General features: G+C 42.8%; 1 protein-coding gene across 4 annotated transcripts in view; it reads left to right on the forward strand.

Annotated features, from left to right (window-relative positions):
• The first annotated feature begins 1,337 nt into the window (after positions 1 to 1,337).
• Positions 1,338 to 22,000, forward strand: part of bcas1 (brain enriched myelin associated protein 1) — a 113,764-nt gene continuing 93,101 nt past the window's right edge. For 3 of the 4 annotated variants that reach the window (XM_080205005.1, XM_080205009.1, XM_080205006.1), the window contains exon 1: positions 1,338 to 1,405. In XM_080205005.1, the coding sequence (XP_080061131.1) occupies positions 1,344 to 1,405 (62 nt within the window). In that variant the 5' untranslated portion in view covers positions 1,338 to 1,343. Of the gene's footprint in view, positions 1,406 to 9,740; positions 9,974 to 22,000 lie in introns of those variants that run through there. The other variant, XM_080205007.1, reaches the window with a different exon arrangement.

The following is a 22,000-nucleotide window of genomic DNA, read 5'->3' on the forward strand; positions in this document are numbered from 1 at the left end:
AGGGGTTAATCACAAGGGGGCATAATTTTAGGGTAGAGGGCAGGAGATTCAGAGGGGATTTGAGAAAAAAACCTTTTTCACTCAGAGGACAGTGTGAGTCTGGAATGCACTCTATGGGAAGGTAGTGGAGGCCCGAAACCTTACAACCTTAAAAAATATTTGGCTGAGCACTTGAAATACAACTTAAGGATATGAGACAAATGCAGAAAAATGGAATTAGTGTGCCTTTGGTGATAATTAATGTCGGTGCAGATTCGATGGGCAAAAGAGCATTTTCTGTGCTATATGACTCTATGACTGAGGCCGGAAAACTAGCCTCTGTGCTAGTTAGTTTAGTGTCATGGATGCCAATATATTGGCACGTCCCATATACGTCTGGAGAGATCCGTGCTGAAACTCACATTGCTGCAGGTGATAGCACGGGCATCATAGAAAGTTATAAATTCCTGACAGATTAGACAGGGTAGATTCAGAAAGAATGTTCCTGATGTTGGGGGGGGGATGAAAGTTGTTCAGAATGAGGGATCGATAAGGAGTAAAACTTTTAGAACTGAGGTAAAGAGAAATTTCTTCACCCAGAGTGGTGAATGTGTGGAATTGGCTACCACAGAAAATAATTGAGACCAAAATGTTGTCAAGAAAGAATTAGAAATAGCTCTTGGGGCTAAAAGGATCAAGAGATATTGGGGGAAGGCATGATTTTAGGGATTTGAATTTGATGATCAGCTATGATCAGAATGAATGGTGGAGCAGGCTTCAAGGGCCCAGTGGCCTAATCCTGCTTCTATTTTCTATGTATGTTTCTACGAGGAAGCAGGTCGTGCCCTCTCATGCTGATTTTAGCACAACCTCTGACATTTTTGATACTTCAGTTCCCAATCGTGGAGACCTTAGTTGTAATCTCCCTTGCAAGGGAGATTGTCCCCAATCTACATGGCACAAGTCAGGGGTTTGATAAAATATTTTCCACTTGCCTGGATGAGTGTTACTCCAACAACACTAAAGAAGCTCGTCATCATACAGGACAAAGCAGTCTGTTTGACTGGCAACTTACCCACTAATATTCAGTGTCACCATACTGACAAACAGTGGCAGCAGTGTGTAGCATCTACAAGATGCACTGCAGGAACTCACCAAGGCTCCTTAAGCAGCATCTTCCAAAATCACAGCTGCTATTATCTACAAGGACAAGGGCAGCAGACACATGGGAACATCATCACCTGGCTTTTCAACTCCAAGTCACTCACTGTCCCAACTTGGAAATATATCGCCATCCTTCACTGTCACCTGATCCAAATCCTGGAAATCTCTTTATAACAGCACTGTGTGCGTACCTACATCACATGGAATGTAGTGGTTCACAAACGCAGCTCACCACCACCTTCTCACGAGCAACCAGGCGTGGGTGAGGAATGTTGGCCTAACAAGTGACGCTTACATCCCAAAAATGGATATTTAAAAAAAAAGGAATAATTTGTTGTATGTGAACAGTTTTGAGACATGTCAACATAAGTGTAATAATGTAATGTAAAATCTAATTCTTTGTTTTAAAATTACCACCAATCAGAACCAGATCCAACCTGCTGCAATGTACATAAGTCACAAATCTCTATTCTGTGCACTGACCACCATTGACTACATCGGCAACATGTGAGCATGCATTGTAGCTAAGAACCATTGCACTTATAAAATGATTTCTAAAATTCCTAAAACCTGTCATAAAATATTGATTACCTTAAATTATAAAATGTTTACTTCCAAATACACAAAAAACTCTATAAATAATACTTGATACTATTACTAAATAAGGCATGATCTTACAGCTTTGTGTGTGGGAGGTTAGAGGCGTAGCCAGAGTCCAAATACTGTATCAAGATTCTTGTTCCACCCACTGTTGATATTCACATTCTGTGGTTTGTGCATTGCAAGATACAGGAACATAACCATCGCATTTAACAACAAATACCAATTTGACATTCACTCAATATTGACAAAATGGGTGGAATTTTCCTGTCCTGCCCGTTCCCTGGAAATCATAGCTGATGGGAGAGGACCATGCAAATGTCCATTGACCTTGAGAAGGATTTTCCAGTTTTGGGGTGAGCACTGCCAGAAATTCCCGGCCAAGATGTTTATTGACTAAGATTTAAATACCAGTCAGTACTGGGCTGACAAGTGGCAAGAAACATTTATGCCACACAAGTACCAGGCAATGACCATCTCCAATAAGAGAGAATCTAACCATTGCTCCTTAACATTTAATTGCATGACCATTGCTAATTCCACAGTATCAACACTTTGAGGGTTACCATTGATCAGAGACTTAACTGTTGTAGCCATATAATTACTGTACAAGAACGGGTCAGAGACTAAGAACCCTGCAGTCAATATCTCCACTCCTGACTTTCAAAAGCCTGACCACTATCCACAAATCAGCAATGTGATGGAATATTCTCCAGCTCTCTTGTGACTCCAACAACACTCAAAGGGATCGACGCTATCCAGGGCAAAGCTGCCTGCTTGATTGGCAACCCATTCACAAACTTTCACTGCCTCCACTACTGAAACACAGCAGAACAATGTTTACTATCTATAAGTTGAACTGCAGGAACTCATCAAGGTTCCTTAGTCAGCATCTTCCAAACCCAAAGCCATTAACACCTAGAAGGGCAATCACAGCAGATTCATGGGAACATCGTCACTTGAAGATTCCCCTCCAAGCCTCTGACTATCCTGACTTGGAAATATATTGCTGTTGCCAGGAACCCTTGAATTCCTTCCCCAAGAGTACACTGAGTGGACCTACACCTCAGGGACTGCAACGGTTCAAGAAGGCAGCTCATCACCACCGTCAAGGCATTTGGGGCTGGGCAGTAAATGCTGGCCTAGCAGCGATACCCAGATCCCATGAATGGATTTAAAAAATGAAATCCAATTAACAAGAGATGGTCTGGATTCTAATCAGACCTCAATTATACACCTTCCAAAGAGAAAAAACAATCATCAGTGGCATAGTTTGTGTTATTCTCTTGCAAAAGCAAGTTGATAGTAAAAGCAAACTTTTTAAAACTTAGAATTCTAATCATACCTGATTTAGGCTGGGAACTTCTAAACCCAGGTAAAAAAGGGGACAATTTTAAATCATATTTCACAGTCCAGCATCCACAGTATTTTGCTTTTATCTCAAGGAACTTTTAAATTGCCAGCTGCCTGTTTCTCATCTGAAACACAGAAAGAACTTTCTCAACAGAACTCCTATTTACCCGATGAAGGAGCAGCACTCCGAAAGCTAGTGGTTTGTGCTACCAAATAAATCTTTTGGACTTTAACCTGGCATTGTGAGACTTTTTATTGTGTTTACCCAAGTCCAACGCCAGCATATCCGCATCTCGTCTGAAAAGCAGGGGATGGTAATTGAAAATCAGAGAGAGAAGAACCTCAGCCAAGGTCCAACTTAAACCTGCTTGTATAATTTTGTTTTAAATTTAAATCATTGGTGAGATCAAAGTTGTATTTCTAGCTTCACCAGGATCCTGACTGGATAAACCAAATACTTTAGGCAATCTTATCGATTACCAGAGTGTTTGTAGCAATAGCTTCTCTTCCCACTTCCCAATGTCAAACATGGAATCCATCAGGAGCCATCCTTGATCCCCCTTCTCTTTCTTTAATGCTGTTCCTCAATTCTCCTAAACCCATTAGCTCTCAAATTCAGGATTTCTGTCTAACACTATTCCCCATTGCTGCCAAAGCATAGGACAGTTCACAAATAAAACTAAGCCAAACTTCCTTTCTCAGCACTGCCAAATACCAGGTGGATTCTTTCTGGTGCATGTTGCATACCATTTCATTGTGTGCCTTCAGTTTTAATATTGGTAAAGGATACAACTTATATTTATATAGTACCTTATTGGAGCTTTATAAAACATACCACAACACCAAATTCAAACAAGAAGTTCCTAGATCAGATTACCAAAAGCATGGTCAACAAGGTGCACCTTTAAAAAGTAAAGTGAGGTAGAGATAGAGCTTGGGGCCTAAGCAACAGAAGAAATACCATAAATGTTGGAGTGATTAAAATTGGGGATTTTCAAGTGTTCAGAATTAGAGCAGCATAGATATCTTGGAAGTTTGTGGGTCTGATGGGGCTCACATAGTGAGGGAGGCACAAGACCATTGAAAGATTAAGCAATTCAGAGAGGTTTGAAATCAAAACATTGCTTGACTGAGAATCATTATAGGGCATGGGAATGATAGGTGAATGGGACTTGCTGAGAGTTAAGCACAGGCAGTAGTGTTTTGGATGACCTGATGTTTTGCAGAAGGTTGATTGCAGGCCAGGAGTGCATTGGAATAATCAAGTCTGGAGGTAACAACAGCATGAATGAGGGTTTTTGCAGCAGATGAGCTGCAGCAGGTGAAGTCAAACAATGTTATGGAGGTGGAATTAGGCAGTCTTAGTGATGATGTAATATGTGATTGGAGGTTCATCTCAGGGTCAAGTGCAACGAATACATTGTGAACCAATTGGTTCAATCCAAGACTGCTGGCAGGGAGTGGCATGGAGAGAGTAGCTAGGGAACAAAATTTGATGCAGAGGTCAAAAGCAATGGTTTCTGTCAATGCTAAACTTAACTGAAGAAATGTCCTCCTCATCCAACCAACATATTGGACATGTATGGAGGTGGAATAATTAACATATATGGGAGGTGGAATAGTTGGCTGATTGGTGTGGGTTGATATAGGAGTTTAGTTTTGGCATCATTCAAGGCCGAGTTTTTTTATATAAAGAATTACAAAGATGGAGAGTGGCTTGTGAATCTGGTGCAGAGTGGGGAGCAATCCAGCAGTCATCTGCAAACTGTAGATCATGTATGTTATGGTAGTCAGTTTAGTTATGGCACTGAGGCAACTGAAGTGAAAGAGTTTTCCACTAGGTGGTATTTAATACCGAGGGCAATTAATTTTTGGTGGGATGAATAGCCACTATTAGGTAGATTGTGAATAGGATGGTGGCTATCACACAGCTTTGCTTAACCTTGGCCTGGATTTTGGGACATCTGTTTCCAATCTCCTACTCTGGACAGTTTCAGTCATATTATTATGCAGCAACTGCAGGATCGTGAAGAAGTTTCTTGGACATCCAAATCTTGAGAACAAAATGAACAGATCCTCACAAATTTACCGAGTCAAATGCTTTGGTCAGGTCGATGGATGCAACAAACAGTCCCTGATGTTGTTCTCAACATTTTTCCTGGATTTGTCTGGCAACAAAGACACCAATGCCAGAAGCTCCTCTGGGAGTCTAACACCACACACTCTGTCTCTGAGAGGATTTCCTAAGCCATAAGAAGCAGGAGATTCATCAGGATGCATGTCAGGATTTTCCCTGTTATGGATAAGATGAATACACATAGATAGTTGCCACAATGTGATTTATCTCCCTTCTTGAATATAGTTAACAATTATCACATCCCACCATACAGTGCCATTAACTATATTCCAACTGTGGACACCAATGTCTTGTACATGTTCAACAAACTGAATGAAATATTACATTTATAATATGCATAATACATTTCCTACTATTCACATGCCCAAAATGATAATTTTGTGTTGAAATGTTACAGATTAGTACATGAATCATTAGCCCCTCATGCCTCTCACTTTTATTACCCAACTTTCAAATGTTACTATAGCTCATCCAAGTTGAGCACAGATGTTACATAATAGATAAAAATTAAATATGTATAAATACCCAGCAGAAAATTAAAGGTAATAAATTACCCATTTAATTCCCACTAATATTAATAAATATCCTTAATGACAAAATTCGACAAAATGTTGTTAATTTTATGAAAAAACTAATTTATTTCATTTTGAAATATTGTGTAACTTGGTGGTTTAGTATGTAGTGCTGTAGCATATAATGTCACAGGGCAATAGGATTCAAGGTTGTGAACAGGTCACTGCTTCACTTTTTTGGCTTGGAATGGTAAATAGTCTGGGGGAATCCAAAGAGAGGGGGATAAAATGTATTTAAATATGTTTAAAAGGATGAAAACATGCATTTGGACCCTTAAATTGACCTACAAAGAATGAATGAAAGAAACTTATTGTTGAACATTACCATAATATTTCAAGAATGTGGGCTGACTGAAGCAATTGTCAAAAACAGGCTATGAATGACCCCATCAATATGGCATTCACACTATATTATCAAAATAACTCAATTCACACTGAAATCTACACTAAGTCTTTGTCTTCTGCCTGTAGTATTTTCTGGGTGGCATGGTGACTTAGTGGTTAGCACTGCTGCTGCACAGTACCAGGATCCCAGGTTCAATTCCCAATTTGAGTCACTGCAGAATCTGCACAGACATTCTCCCCATGTCTGCATGGGTTTCCTCTGGGTGCTCCTGTTCCTTCCCGCAGCCTGAAAGACGTGCTGGTTAGGTGCATTGGCCACGCTAAATTCTCCCTCAGTGTACCTGAATAGGTGACTAAGGGATTTTTACAGTAACTTCATTGCAATATTAATGTAAGTCTACCTGTGACTAATAAATAAACTTAAGACTGAAAGTAGAAATAATAAATGCTTGCAGTACTGTTAACTTATAGTTACTGAGTTACAAATATATAGAATGAACATAGAATAAGCATTTCAGCATTAAAAAGAAACAGGAAAAAACAATAGAAAAAGACAGCTCAACCAATACTATATTTCACACCAATAATTAATAAATGCAACCATTTGAAGTTAACAATGGGTTGAAAATCAAGCCAGAATTTTAGGCACAGCAATTTTATGAACACTAATGTCTCTGGTTTTTTTATTGTTGGGGTATTTTCTAATGCATCCTCACTGAAACCTGCACTGTCATTTCAGTTTCTTTGAATGCATTTTAATGGATTTACGTGAAAAATGGAAAAGATTCTAGGATTGCATATTCTTAAAAAATGCTGTGCCTAATGGTGTGTGACTGATGGTTAAATTACTTGAAGCTTCAATTCTTGAACTTGAAAGAATAGAGATTGGGAATTTGATGCTTTCCTCGAGTTCCAGTTGTTTGGGCCGAGTTCCTTTTCTTCACACGAATTTCCCTGTTCCAGCATTTATGAGGGAGATTGGCAGGAAATAGATATTTGCAAAATAGGCACATGAACGTGAGTAATCATGAGTAGAATAACTACAGATGTTATCACTTCATCCATTCTGCCTAGTCTTGCAGATTCTTTTCTTCATTGAATCTTAGCTGCTTCAATAGAACTTAACAGGTATCTGTGTCATCCTCCAATGCATAGCACCTTACACTTTACAAAAGAATTGTAACAAGAAACTTACAGCTGCCATGTGTACTGTCAGTGATCCTATCATAAGCGTGGTAACTAACATACGCATGCCATTCAGAACAGCTCATTGTAAAGAACACAAAACATCTTGCATCATCAAAGCTTGTACTAACTGGTTATTGCTGTCACTCCCTTTCTTCTAATGATTGCACCATTCTAGTGGCTGATAGAAAATATGGAATGGAAGAAGAGATCATACCTATTGTTATTACTCCACCTTTCACCCTCCATAAACGAAGCTTTGCCAAAATTTTACTGCTGATATTTTAAATCATTCCCATTACCCTTGTGCTTGCTGCTTTACATTGATGTGGAGATGCCGGCGTTGGACTGAGGTAAACACAGTAAGAAGTCACACAACATCAGGTTAAAGTCCAACCAATTTATTTGATAGTAAACCCACAAGCTTTTGGAAACACTGTTCCTTCATCTGGAATAAGAAACAATGTTTCCGAAAGCTTGTGGGTTTACTATCAAATAAATTGGTTGGGCTTTACATTGACACAGTAAGAAGTCTCACAACACCAGGTTAAAGTTGAACAGGTTTATTTGACAGCACAAGCTTTCGGAGTCTCGGTCCTTCACAAACAGGGCATACACAGACACAAACTCAATTTACAAGATAATGGTTGGAATGCAGGTAATCAAGTCTTAAAGGTACAGACAATGTGAGTGGAGAGAAGGCCAAGCACAAATTAAAGAGATCTGTATTGTCTTCAGCCAGGACAGTTAGTGAGATTTACATTGGCTCCAGGTCACAATTTCAAAATTCTCACATTTGTTTTCAAATCCACCTCCCCCTTTCCTATCTCTAAGCTCCTGCAGCCCTAAATCCAGCCAGAACTCTTGCTGGTCTGCTTTTGGCCTCTTACACATTCTGATTTTAATCACTTATCAATGGAATCCATTCCTTCAGTTACCTAGGTCCTAAATGTTGGGATCGTCTCTCTAACACTGTCCATCTCTCTTTCCTCCATAATGATGCCCCTCAAAACCTATTGCTGTCACCTGTCCACTATTTCATTCTGTGAGGCATCTCGCCGCAACTTGCTATGTTAAAGGGACAGTATAAAGGCAAGTGGTTGTTAAATCAGAATGATGTTCATTTTTCAACAGTTCTCTATTTCTGCCATTGGTCTCCATTTTGCTGTGGCACTGGAATGTCACATGCCTACTTTTTTTTAATTACTAAAAAATCTCTCTCACCCTCATTGTCATGATGGTGCGATGCTGGAAATTTTCAGGAAAAACAATATAAATATAAAGAATAATGATTTGTTTTAAAAACAAAAATCCAGAAGTTGCTGCATCTGGACTTAAGCACACCACATGACAAACCAAACAAAACTGCTGTGCTTCCATGTAGAGTCAGAGGTTTACAGCATGAAAACAGAGTCTTTGGCCCAACTTGTCCATGCAGCCCTTTTTTTAAATGGCATTTTGAGTCCCTTTGTCAAAGCTCTTTTCTCTCCTTACAGATGCTGTCAGGCCTGCTGAGATTTTCCAGCATTTTCTCTTTTGGTTTCAGATTCCAGCATCCGCAGTAATTTGCTTTTATCCAATCATTTCACATCAATTTACCAAATGTATCCATGAGACATTTTAGATGCTTTCTTCTTCCATTACTTCTGAACTCAGCTTTCAGAACATTCACATGCCAAACGCACATCTGTTGCCAAATAACGTCAGGTAAAAAGTTAAGTCGAAAGTTGTTCAACCAAACCGAATTTTAAGTTCAGCACTCCGTTCAGATTAGCAAAAACAGTGGTTGTATTGTATAATCTTTATACTTCTTGTCTGAAGCGCTACCTGACTCCTGCAAAGGCTGCCAGCTTCTGTTCCATGTGATCAGAGCACAAACAGCACAGTATCATTTCAGTTCACGACTGACAGTGTTACCTTCACATTTGAAAGATATGTTTCGTCCTGGATTTTGATACTGTTGCGCTGTTGATTTCTATCCATTCTTTACATGTGTTTGACATTGGATTTTTTTTGTCTGAACTTTCTGGAATTTTTCTGTGGCTATTTAATTGTTATGAAATAGTGAAAAGCCCTAAATAAAAACCGTTCTGTGAGATATGTTATGCTAAGAAGGTTTAGACGTTATAATCATAGTAAACAAATCCCTTCGTCAATTACAATGTTATCACTTTGGGTTTTGTTTTTTTAGTCCCTTACAGTAATTTCTAGTTGGAAAAAAACGCTTGTGTTTAGCTGCTCCAGTAGATCGTCCACTTCGGTTGACATGAGTTGACTTTACGTGGGTCGGGTGGATGTTTTTCATTGTTGCTACATTCTGCTGCAAGTTCGCTTGAGAAAAAGCGTTTGCGTCCTGGAGTCACCCCCCCCGCGCCCCCCCCCAACCGCCCTTCCAAGTGCCACACCAACTCTCAGACTCAATCTGACAAAGGCTGTGTCTGGCACTGACAGCTCCACCCTTGAGCGTTCGTGTTACACTCCAGCTCGCAGGTATCAAGCAAGCTGACTGCTCGCAGGTAGCAAGCCACTAGCGACGAGAGATCTGGCCGGTGAAAGCAGTTGGCACTGAGCGAGCTGTCCAGCTGTACCTGACTGCAATCGGATCTGTGCAGAGCGAACTACAAGGTGCTTACTGCAGGCAAGTCTTACCTCTTTTCACCGCAGACTAAGCTAATAAAGATCTGGAGAAAGATGCCCCGCCTCGCTAACTTGAGGGGTCCGATTACATTTTTCTGAAAATGCCTGAACGGCACTCTCTATTTTCAGAGAGATTCTTTCATAAATTAGAAGATATATTAACTTCAAAATGCGATATTTAGGCACAGCTAAAGTAAAAGTGAGGACAATTTTCCCTTTCATTTTCACCACTGATTTTTATCTTCGGGGAACAATAATATTTTCATTTTCAGAGGTGCAATAATTCAAAGTATTCGGCAAGTCTGTGTCTTGTTCACAGGTACAAGTGTTTAGCCAGGGCCCATTTTTTTTCTTTTTAGTGGCTCATAGATTGCTAGGAGCCACCTGCATTCTGCAGTAACTGGATAAATTAAGTGATTTAAGTGACAGAAATCCCACCAGGATGTTACACAGTTTAGCGTTACTTTGCCTGCCATGGACAATCTTAAAGCTGCTTTTTAAAATAACAGTAAAACTTCATAGCTACACGTGTGATTGGAGTGACAACAATATCCTGTGAGGAGTGTGTACTTTTGAAGAATGAGAATGTAGATTGTTCTCAGACAATGATGCTGAGGGCACTTTGGACCTGATTTTACCAACAATTTGTGGCCGTTTTCGGGCACGAAATCGTGGTAAAGTCGAGTGTGAGGCCTTTATCGCGATCTGCACCCGAGTCCATGCAGATCACCACTTTACCGAGACCCGCGAATGGCGGGGATCTGTTCCACGCCCAAATCGGGTGCAGCAACAATTTAAATGTATTTGCATGTATTTAAATTGAATTAATGAACTGCCCACCCAATTCTATCAGCGTTTCTCCCTTTACCACCGCATTTATCAATCCAGAACCGCGCTTTTAGGGACCTGCTGAATAAAAGTCTGAGTCAGGTGCTCCAGCCTCTGAAGATCAGTGTTCCCAACAGCTCTCCGACTCAGATCAGTGATGGGAGTGGGGGTGGAGGTGGGTCTGGTCATTCTCTGGTTGGAGGAGGAAGGAGGGGAGTGAGGTCAGATGTATCTCTGGTGGGGGGCGGGGTGGGTGACTGATCGTTGTCTGGTGGTGGGGGGGGAGGGCTGATTGTTGTCTGGTGGGGGGGGAGGGCTGATCGTTGTCTGGTGGTGGGGGGGGAGGGCTGATCGTTGTCTGGTGGTGGGGGGGGAGGGCTGATTGTTGTCTGGTGGTGGGGGGGGAGGGCTGATCGTTGTCTGGTGGTGGGGGGGGGAGGGCTGATCATTGTCTGGTGGGAGGGGGAGGGCTGATCGTTGTCTGGTGGTGGGGGGGAGGGCTGATCGTTGTCTGGTGGTGGTGGGGGGGAGGGGGGAGAGGAGGTGGGTCAGATGTTCTTTGGAGGGGAAGGGGAGTGAGGCCAGACTATTCTCTGGAGGGGGGAGTGAGGCCAGACTATTCTCTGGAGGGGGGGAGTGAGGCCAGACTATTCTCTGGAGGGGGGAGTGAGGCCAGACTATTCTCTGGAGGGGGGAGTGAGGCCAGACTATTCTCTGGAGGGGGGAGTAAGACAAGTTTGATATCGGGGTGGGGGGAATAAGGCCAGATTGTTGTCTTGGAGGGGGGTAGGTAGGGAGGTGGGTCAGCTGGAGCTCTGGTGGGGGGCAGATGAATCTCTGGTGGGAGGGGCAGGGAAATCTGCTGCCACTCTGCGGGCGATTGGTGGGGGGGAAGGGGGGCAGGGGTGGCGATTGATCTGGGTAGTGGTGGAGTGGATAAAAAAGGAGCAGTGATGTGTGCGTGTCCCCCTTATCCACCCCGCACCGCCCACACACATCACTGCCCCCTTTATCCACTCCCCCGCTACCCAGATGATCGCCACAGCTGCCTCCCCCCCCACCAATCACCCGCAGAGTGGCAGCAGACCCCCCCCTGCCCTCCCCACCAGAGATCCATGTGCCCTCCCCAGAAATCCATCTAACCCACCTCCAGATACATCTTACTCGACTCCCTCCTCCCCTTCCCCACCCAAGATACACCCTCGCTCCCACTTTTTGCTCCCGGGCCGCTTTCTTCGCTTCCTGTGGCTCGGAAGTGATCTGACACGGGTGCACTTTTTCCAATTTTTTTCTAACTGCACGTGTGCAGTTCAGAGCTCCAATCGTTCTGGCAGCACTAAGCCCCACCCACAGCGTGAATGGGACTGGAAATGGCTGAGAGCATATGGGGGGCGCCTGAAAGCGGATTTCTAAGTCGGATCTGTACTACGCCCAGAATCGGCACTTAGTCAAAATGGTAAAATCGGGCCTCGAGTTAAAAAAAAGCACAGAATCAGGAGTGTGGTACCAGGCTGTTATTTATCAATGGATAGATTTCTATTGCTAGCACCAGTGGAAGTCTGATATTAAAGGAAGGGAAAATAACTAAAAATAGGCTTCCAAGCAATGGAAAGTGAATTATTTAATACTAACATTCTCAGCACTAAATAGCATCCGTTAACATGATGTCAGTAAGGACTGGACACCAACACAGCACCAATCAGCAATGTCTTCATAAGAACATAAGAAATAGGAGCAGGAGTAGGCCATCTAGCCCCTCGAGCCTGCCCCGCCATTCAATAAGATCATGGCTGATCTGTCGTGGCTCAGTTCCACATTCCCGCCCTCTCCCCATAACCCTTAATCCCCTTGCCTATCAAAAACCTATCAACCCGCGTCTGTTTGGTCCCATTAGCATCTTCCATTACTACACATTGAAAAAAGACCAGATTTGAGTTATTGCATCCCTGAGATAGGTAAACATACAAGTAGCACAGCCACATTACTGTGTTTGCTTTGCCGCAGGAACATTGACACATTCACAAAATACTCCCAGCTAAAGATGTGGCCACTTGTCCATAATGACCAGCACAAACTAAGCTTCTCCAGGAACTGTTACCTTTTGAAGGGTAAACCACAGGCAGAGACTTCGGCCATAGCAACATCTGAGTTTTTCACCCAGAGGGTGGTGAGTGAGTGGAATCGGCTGCTGTCGGTTGTGGTAGAGGCGAACTCGCTGGGGTCTTTTAAGAGACTTCTGGATGAGTACGTGGGATTTAATGGGATTGATGGTTATAGATAGGCCTGGTAGGTAGGGATATGATCGGCACAACTTGTGGGTTGAAGGGCCTGTTTATGCTGTAGTGTTCTATGTTCTATCTCAGTTTCTGTGTCATTTGTAGCTTGAAGATCCAAGTAGTATTCCAGTCTAATATACACATTGTATGAATGCAAATACTCTAGATTCTGTCTCTTGGTGTCCGATTCCCCAAAATGGTCCCATAATTCATACATTGTCCACAAATCCAACTTCACTGAGCCTTTTCAAGGGTTAATGGGAAGCCTTCATATGAAGTGATAAACTTTTGCTTCTATAGTTCATGATGTCTCTGCATATTTGATACCCCATGTTATAAATTACAACGATGCCTGTAGCTAGATCAGAGTGCTGGTTGAGTATTAACTGGTTCTTCGATTCTTGAACTACTTTGTCCTTCACTCCATCCACTCGTCTTAGTCTGAACCAGACTGATTCTGATTGCACCTTGAAACAGGCTTATCCAACCTTTCCAGGAAGGGGGGCAGTTGCACTTTCAACATTTTTCTCCCTCAAGGGACAAATGAAAAAATTTCAGAAAGTTTGATGCAACATTAAACACAAATTAAAAAGAGACTATGGAAAGAAAAGAAACAACTTCCTCAGCAAAAAACAATAAGTAACAAGTAAAGATGGGTCTAGAATGTCATAGTATAGCAGTGTCTCCAGAAGCCTGGCTCATTCCCAGACTCAGGGCGCTTACTCACTAACCTTCACCCGTGATTGTGGATGAAAGTGCATCATGGTGTGCGTGGGTGCATGAGAACCCTGATTTTAGGAGTGAGCTAGACTTATTGAGATGATCTGCCCCCACATACAGCCTTTCTTTCACTCTCCCCACTTCACCCCTCACATTCCCTCGCCCTAAAGTCTCTGCCCCTCACATCTCCTCATTGCCCCCTCTTACTCAGTACCCTCACTGCCTGTTCTCCCCTCACACTCTCAAACCCACTCATCCCCTCTCACATTCTCTAGCCCCCTCATACCCTCATTGCTCCCTCTTCATACTCTTTCCCATAGAATCTCCAGTCACTCACTTATTGAGTGCCAGTGAGCCCATTCCAGCAGCGTGGATCTCTGCTCCATGGGCCAAGTTCCCCAGCCACTCCATTCCTTGGGTCTAGCTCCACTTCAGGGCTCCCTGCCCCTCTGCTCCAGCTCCAGATCCCTGGCTGCCAGTTCCATGGCTCTCTAGTCTTCCGCCCCCCCCCCCAGCCCTGCATCCTACGCTCCTCAGTCCTCAGCTCCCAATCCTTGGCTCCCTGGCCCTCGACTGCAGGCGCTGAAATCACTGCCACTGGTATTCACTTTCTCTGATCACGGATTGTCTATCTGTCTCATTTTCTGCTGATCAGCTCACTAATGAGGCTATCAGCAGTGAATACAGCGGAGGAATAGCCTGCAACTCCATGAGAACCTTCCATTCAAATTTGACCAGCATTTTGAAAACTGTCTTCAGAAGCTTCATAAAGCGGTTCATGAGCTGCATTTGTCCCACAGGCAGTACACTGGACCAACCTGCCTTAAGGCCCCCTAAGCAACATGAAGTTCAGGTTTTGTCAGACTCTGCTCTCACTTTGGAAAATCACCTGCCCCTGCCTCTATCTCATGCCATTTGCCACAGAAAGCCTCATCCATGTCTTTAATTCTCATGCCATCAAATTGGGCATTTTATCCTTCACCTATCATAAACTTCAGCTAATTTATAACACTACTGCCTGTGTTCTTTCAGCATCAAGATCTACTCACCTCTGTCATCACTGGCCTACATTAGCTCCTAGCCAATCAGTGGCTCAAATTTTCAATGTTCATCTTGGTGAAACCCTTCATATTCTCTTTCCATCATATCTCTGAAACACCATCAAATTTTTCCATTATCAGCCGTTCCTAATGTTACCTCAGCCTATGCTTTGGAACTTCCTCCACTAATCGCTTTAAAACTTCACTTAAAACCACACCTTAAACCAAGATTTTGGGACTGAGGTTTTGGTCACAACTCCTAATACCTTCTCCATTGACTCAGCATCTGTTACCTCTGTGAAACGCCCTTTTTTTTAACACTAATAATGTTGTATAAATACATGCTGTTATGATTCAGTGACTCATTGATCTGTTGCTCCTAAAAATCACCATCTGTTTCAAAGCCATAACGTCACCACTGACAGAAAAATCAGAAGAAGTTGCATTTATATCGCACCTTTCCTAACTTCAGGGTGTGTCAATTCATCTCAATAAAATACTCCTCTAGCCACTGAAGAACTATAGAAACCTTTTCATAAAAAAAAGCAAGGAGATGAATGAGCAGATATTCTATTTTTGATGTCTTTGCATGATAAATATTGGTCAGGATGTCGGAGAACTCTCCTCTTTTTCAAAAGGTTCCCTTAACTCTTCTTCATCCAAGAGAGCAGACTCTATACACAGATATTTCTACATCCATGAATAGCTCTAAGAGTCAGCACAGACGTGATTTTATATGATTCCATATCCAGGGGACTGGGGATGCCTTTCACCTTCCCAGTAAGCTCTTGAGATGCTTTCTACCTCTTCATGGAAATGTAAAAGATCAGTCCACCTCTCCAAAGCTCCATCAACTAATTCAGAAGAAGCCTGACAGTGAAGTAGACCTTCATTCTGCAGCACCATGTTATTAGTTCCTGCTGAATTCCACCCACCGCCATCTTTATATCAACAGTTAAATGGCTATCGAACCACTTCACATGGTGTCGTGGCCAATATTGATCGATCAACCAACACACAAGAAGAGTTTATCTTCATTCACCTTATTTCTGCTGGTGGATGAATCTTGATTTCCAGGACTTCGTCACTCACAACCCAACCTGTCTCCTCTGGGCTGGGAAAATTCAGCCTCTGTATTGTTTTTTGCATTACTTATGAATCGCTTGCTACAGATTGTCACAGAGTCATAGGGCTGGACTTTCTGGCCTCGCTCGCCCAAAACCGAAAACCCCACCCAAGGTCAACAGATTTTTCCATGGTCCGTTTTTCATTTGCTCCAAATCCTGTGGTGGGTGGGACAGTAAAATTTGCCCCGTAGAGTTTTACAGCACAGAAAGAAGCCTTTCGGCACATCGTATCTGTACCAGCGATCAAACACCTATCTTTTCTAACCCCATTTTCCAGCACTTGCTCCGTAGCCTTGTGTACTATTGTATTTCAAATGTTCATCTAAATGCTTCTTAAAAGTTATGAGGGTTCCTGCCTCTATCATCTTTTCAGACAGTGAGTTCCAGATTCCCACCACCCTCTGTTTGTGTGCAGATAATTGAAAAAATTGTTTCTTTTTATTCTGAAACAAAGTTATTATTTTTCCCTGAATATAGTGGGTGTGTTGAATAATGCTACTAAGTTTTTTTCTTCAATCCATTTGGCAATGCTTACAATAGTATCAATTCTACTAATTAAAAAATGGAAAACAAAATAAAGTGGCAGTAATCTCATTATCTTGTTAGGATCCTTCCAGTAAAGTGGACAAACTGAATAAAAGAATTAGAGGAAACTGAGAATAATATGTGCAAAGTATGCTGGTAGACAGAAATCTGGTTAGGGATTGAGCTGAAGGTTATGGAGATAAGAACAGATGATTAAGTATAACATGGAACACAGTGGTTCTTGTGGAACTGAAACAGGGACTGTGGAAAGCAATTAGTCCTGGCTGACTAGCAATGTAATTTTCACTCAGATTCATGGAGGTCTGTAGCAGGAAGAAATTTAGTGCATATAAATTTCCTTTTGATTATTCATCTAGATATTTGGGCTAAAGTGCATAATAGTGCAATTTGTGCATTGCCTGTGGAAGAAACTGATTTCAAGGATTAAATAACAACATAAAAGCAAAATACTGTGGATGCTGGAATCGGAAACAAAAAGAGAAAATTATGGAAAATCTCAGCAGGTCTGATGGCATCAATGAAGAGAGAATAGAGTCAATGTTTTGAGTCTGGATGACCCTTCTTCAGACCGAACATCAGGGCCCCAAATGCATTCCAATAAATGTATTGAAGACCCGCGCTCCAGAGCTGGCTGTGCCTTTAGCCAAGCTGTTCCAGTACAGCTACAACACTGGCATCTACCTAAGTATGTCCTGTACATAAGAAACAGGACAAACCCAACCCGGCCAATTACCACCCATTTGTCCACTGTTGGTCATCAGCAAAGTAATGGAAGATGTCCTTGACAGTGCTATCAAGCGACACTTATTCAGCAATAACCTCCAATTTGACACTAAGTATGAGGTCTTCCAGGACCACTCAATTCCTGACCACATTAGAACCTTAGTGCAATCATGAACAAACAAGTTGAACTCAAGAGGTGAGTCAAGAGTGATTGCCCTTGATGTCAAGGCAGTATTTGACCAAATGTGGCATCAAGGAGCCCTAGCAAAACTGGAGTCAGTGAGAATCAGGGAGAAACGGTTTGCTGGTTGGAGGCATATCCAGCACAAAGGAAGATGGTTGGGATTGTTGGAAGCCAGTCATCAATGTCCCAGGGTATTTCTGCAGGTGTTCCTCAGGGTAGTGGCCAAGGTTCAGCCATCTTCAGCTGTTTCAATGATCTTCCTCCAGCATGTCTGAAGTTTGTTGACAATTGCACAGCGTTCAACACAATGTTCATGGCTCCTCAGATACTGATGCAGTCCATGTCCAAATGTAGTAAAACCTGAACAAAATCCAGGCTTGGGCTGACAATCGGAAAATAACATATGCACCACACAAGCACCAGGCAAAGACCATCTCCAACAAGTGAGAATCATCTGCCATGACATTCAATTGCATTACCATTGCTAAATCCCCTATTAACATCTGGAGGAGTGAACATTGACCTGAAACGGAACTGGACCAGGCATATAAATACTGTGGCTACAAGAACAGGCCAGAGGTTGCAAATTCTACAGAGAGTAACTCACCTCCTGACACCCCAAACCTGTCCACCAATGACAAGTGAGGAGTGGGATGGAATACTCTCTACTTTCCTGCATGAATGCAGCTCCAGCAACATTGAAGAAGCTCCACACCATCCAGGACAAAGCACTCATTGACCACTTTCAATATCCACTCCCTCCACCACATTACACAGTGGCAGCAGTTGTGCCATCTAAAAGATGCACTGCAACAACTCAAAGGTTGACAGCTCTTTCCAAACCCCTAAACTCTACCACCAAGAAGGACAAGAACAGCAAATAAATGGGAACATCACCACCTGCAAATTCCTCTCCAAACCACACAGCATCCAGAATTGGAACTATTCCTCCACTGTCTCCGGGTCAAAATCCTCGGACTACCCAGCACTGCTGCCTCACAGTGCCAGAGACCTGTGTTCAATTCCGGCCTTGAGTGACTGTCTGTGTGAAGTTTGCATGTTCTCCCAGTGTCTGTGTGGGTTATCTCTGGGTGCCCTGGTTTCCTCCCACAGTCCAAAGATGTGCAGGTTAGGTTGATTGGCCATGTTAAATTGACTATTAGTGTCAGGGGGACTAGAAGGGCAAATATGTGGAGTTATGGGCATAAGGCCTGGGTGGGATTGTTGTCAGTGCAGGCTCGATTGGTCAAATGGTCTCCTTCTGCACTGTGGGGTTTTTATGACTCTATGAACAGCACTGTAGGTGTACCTACACATCATGGACTGCAACAGTACCAAGAAGACAGCTCACCACCATCTTCTCAGGTCCAGTGAGGGATGGGCAATAAATGCTGGCCTAGCCAGTGGGGTCCATGTCCGATGAAAGAATAACAAAAGCTTGCTATAGTATTATTAAGATATTAATTAAAATCTATATGGAAAGTTTGTCTTTAAACTGCCTCTCTGCCAACCTCCCGGGAAATCAATGGATAAGTACAATGAATGGCTTGGTACTAACTCTTGTAATCTGAGAAGTTCCAGATTTGGTGCCAAAAGCAGATAAATTAGAAAAATATTACAGCAATGTAACTACTTTTTAAAATTCCTCTGGTCGTAGAACCTATTTATTTAGCGTATTGATTTAAATCGGACACTTTCAGCTTTATATTGCAGCCTCAGTTCTGCAAAGCCAAATATTGTGATACTGGCCTGAACATCCCAGGCCCACAGTGGAGCAAGAGTGGTGCACTGTGAAAATGGGGGTATGAGGGAAACTATTTAATGGTGCCTCCCTGACCCATTCTTACTGCCTGGAATGTTTCCCATGAACAGACCAGGAAGCAGATCATCGGCTTCCATTTTGAGGCCTCCTTGTGTTCTCACCAGCCGCACCCACTTTTCTGGTAGTATTACCAAGGCTCTGCAGCTTTCAAAGTTCAAAAGTCAGAAATACACATTATGTACCAGCTAAGATCAGCAAACTTGAATACAGTATGCTGGTATATTCACTGATATTCTCACAGTAAATACTGATTGGGCCAGCAGCGTCGGGTGCCCATCTTAATAGGACAATGAGTGTGAATATGGCCAAGAAAATAATTCCCACTAGCCTGGATCCTAGGAAGTGCAAGTTCAGGACCTTCACTTGATCCTAATGTTGGGTTCCCGAAATCCACAAGAAAATCCTGTCCATCCTTTCAGTGATAACATGGTCTGGCGTAAAGTTGGAAGACACATTCACAACATGGTCTGTCAGAGTGTTAATCACCCTATGCATCCTCCTACTACTTCAGACTTTTCTCCAAGGGATGTATGTGGAGATATGATAATAATATCCTCTTAGTGTAACAGGAGCATTTCATAGTGTAAGATCGATAATTGGGACAATGCGAAAATGAGAACACACTGCAGTTTATTGATCAACACCTCATGTGGGAATGCTTAGGGCTGTTACTAGGTTTGCTCATTTGGAGCAGCCAATATTATGTCAATACAGAGATGAGTTTTATTTTAAATGTTGCCAATTTACAGCAGTGGCTTTCTTATTTCTGAGTTCAAGAGCCAGAAATGCACGTCATGTACCAGCTAAGACCAGCCAGCTTGAATACAGTATTCTGGATACTCACTGATATTCTCACAATGACTACTGATGTATCATTGTATAAGTTCTGAAACATTGTAAATCATTAGAAACAGCATCTGAATGGACAAATAACCTGGCTTATACTTCCTTATTTAAACTTCCTCTCATTTCTCTATTTCACTTCCTTTTCACTTGCTCCTCCTATCTTCCATTCCTGCTATTTTGGCCACTTTCATTCTCTTTTTCTCTCTTATTCTTCCTTTCTTAATTGCGCATCTTCATTACTTTTTTCCCCACATTCTCCTTTCTCATTCAATGGCTTGCTCATTTCTTCCTCCTTTGCCTCATCTCCACTGTCTATAATTCTTGCTCTCTTTTAATGCCCTTCTCCTTCATTCTTTCGAAGCAATGCTCAGTTTTAAAGTCATCATCAAAGCACAAGCACCAGAAGATACTCCAGCCACCATGGATACCACCTGGATTTTTACTTTGAGGGCCAGAAGCAGGAACCGGGACTGTATCTGGACCCTGACCCACCCCTGGTTGAGGCAGCAGTCACTTTTTAGGATGTCACCCCTGTGGCTCGAAGGTTGAGTGTTGATGGCCTTATAGAATCCCAATAATGAGCTCAAAAGCCAGGCTAAACCCCACTTTTTGCTGCTTGTGGGACCCCTGATGACAATTTTCAGTGGTCTGGCAACTAATTAGTTGCTGTCAGCTCTCCTGTCTCCTTAAGGGCCTGTGTCCAAGGCCACTGTGAGGGCTGGCAGCTCAGCAGTCGGTGTACAGGGTCTGAGGTGCAGTGGCAAGGGTGGGGATTGGTTAGGGCAGTGAGTGTTGCTGTGGGGCTGGCCATTGCTGCTGGAGGGTTCTGCCATCGATCACACATTGCCCGATGAAGAAGGCCCTCACCTGAGCCTTCACGGAGATGGCCAGGATTTACCAAGTGGTCTCCCCACCCTATGGAGAGCTCACCCATCAACCACAGGTTAAAAAAAAAGCAGCATCAGGAAGAAGCCCTGGATTGGCTACTTATGTGACACAATTGGCCTTTGGGTGGCAGGGTCATCCCCCATCATCCCTGGTACAGGTGCAACATGTACCCATTTATCTTCTCTCTCCTTCCTGCCTAAAAGCTAAGACTCCTCCCAAGTGAAGCAGTGTTTTATTATACCACCATACTCTATTCGCTGCTGACAATGTGGTCTCCTGTAAGTCAGGAAGATCAAATACAGATTGGGTCACCACTTTGTGAAACACCTCTGCTCAGTCCACAAGCATCAGCTTCCAGTTGTTTGCCTTTTTAATTCACCACCTTGCTCTCACACTCACATTTAGTACCTCAGCCTGGTGCATTGTTCCAGTGAAGGCCAACTGAAGCTCGAGGATCAGCACCTCAGCTTCCCATTAGGCACTTTTCAACCTTTTGGACTCAACATTGAGTCCATCAGTTTCAGCCCATGAACCCTGACCCCTATTTTGCTTCTGACTTTTTTTTGCCACATGCCAGTTTGAATCTTGTTTTTTCTTTTGTACACAACCGTTCATTATTCTGATATTTACACTTACCCTGGACAAATTCTTGGGGTGTCTCTTTACTGCAACCATTACCACTTCCTTCACTTTTGTTCCAGGAAATCTTTATCATTTAATCTCTCTCACCAGCTACCCTATTCCAGACCTTTTCCTGGCTTCACCATTGGTAAGCAACACGAATGGCCACTTACTTTGGTGGGACCAGAAAATCCAGCAATGGTTCAGCAAACACAGGAGGTGAAAAATCTTGGCCATTAGTTCTGCTTTTCTCTCCCCATGGATGCTGCTAGACCTGTTAAGTATTTCTCACACTTTGTTTTTATTACAGCTGTACAATGTCGCTGTACACTGCATTCTGTGCATTAGAGTTAGACACAGTGTTGTGGCACTGTGCTCTGTGCACTGTAGTGACAGATCAACTACAC

Source organism: Carcharhinus amblyrhynchos, chromosome 16 (assembly GCF_965287045.1).
Source record: "Carcharhinus amblyrhynchos chromosome 16, sCarAmb.v2.hapA, whole genome shotgun sequence".
NCBI classification, from domain to species: domain Eukaryota; kingdom Metazoa; phylum Chordata; class Chondrichthyes; order Carcharhiniformes; family Carcharhinidae; genus Carcharhinus; species Carcharhinus amblyrhynchos.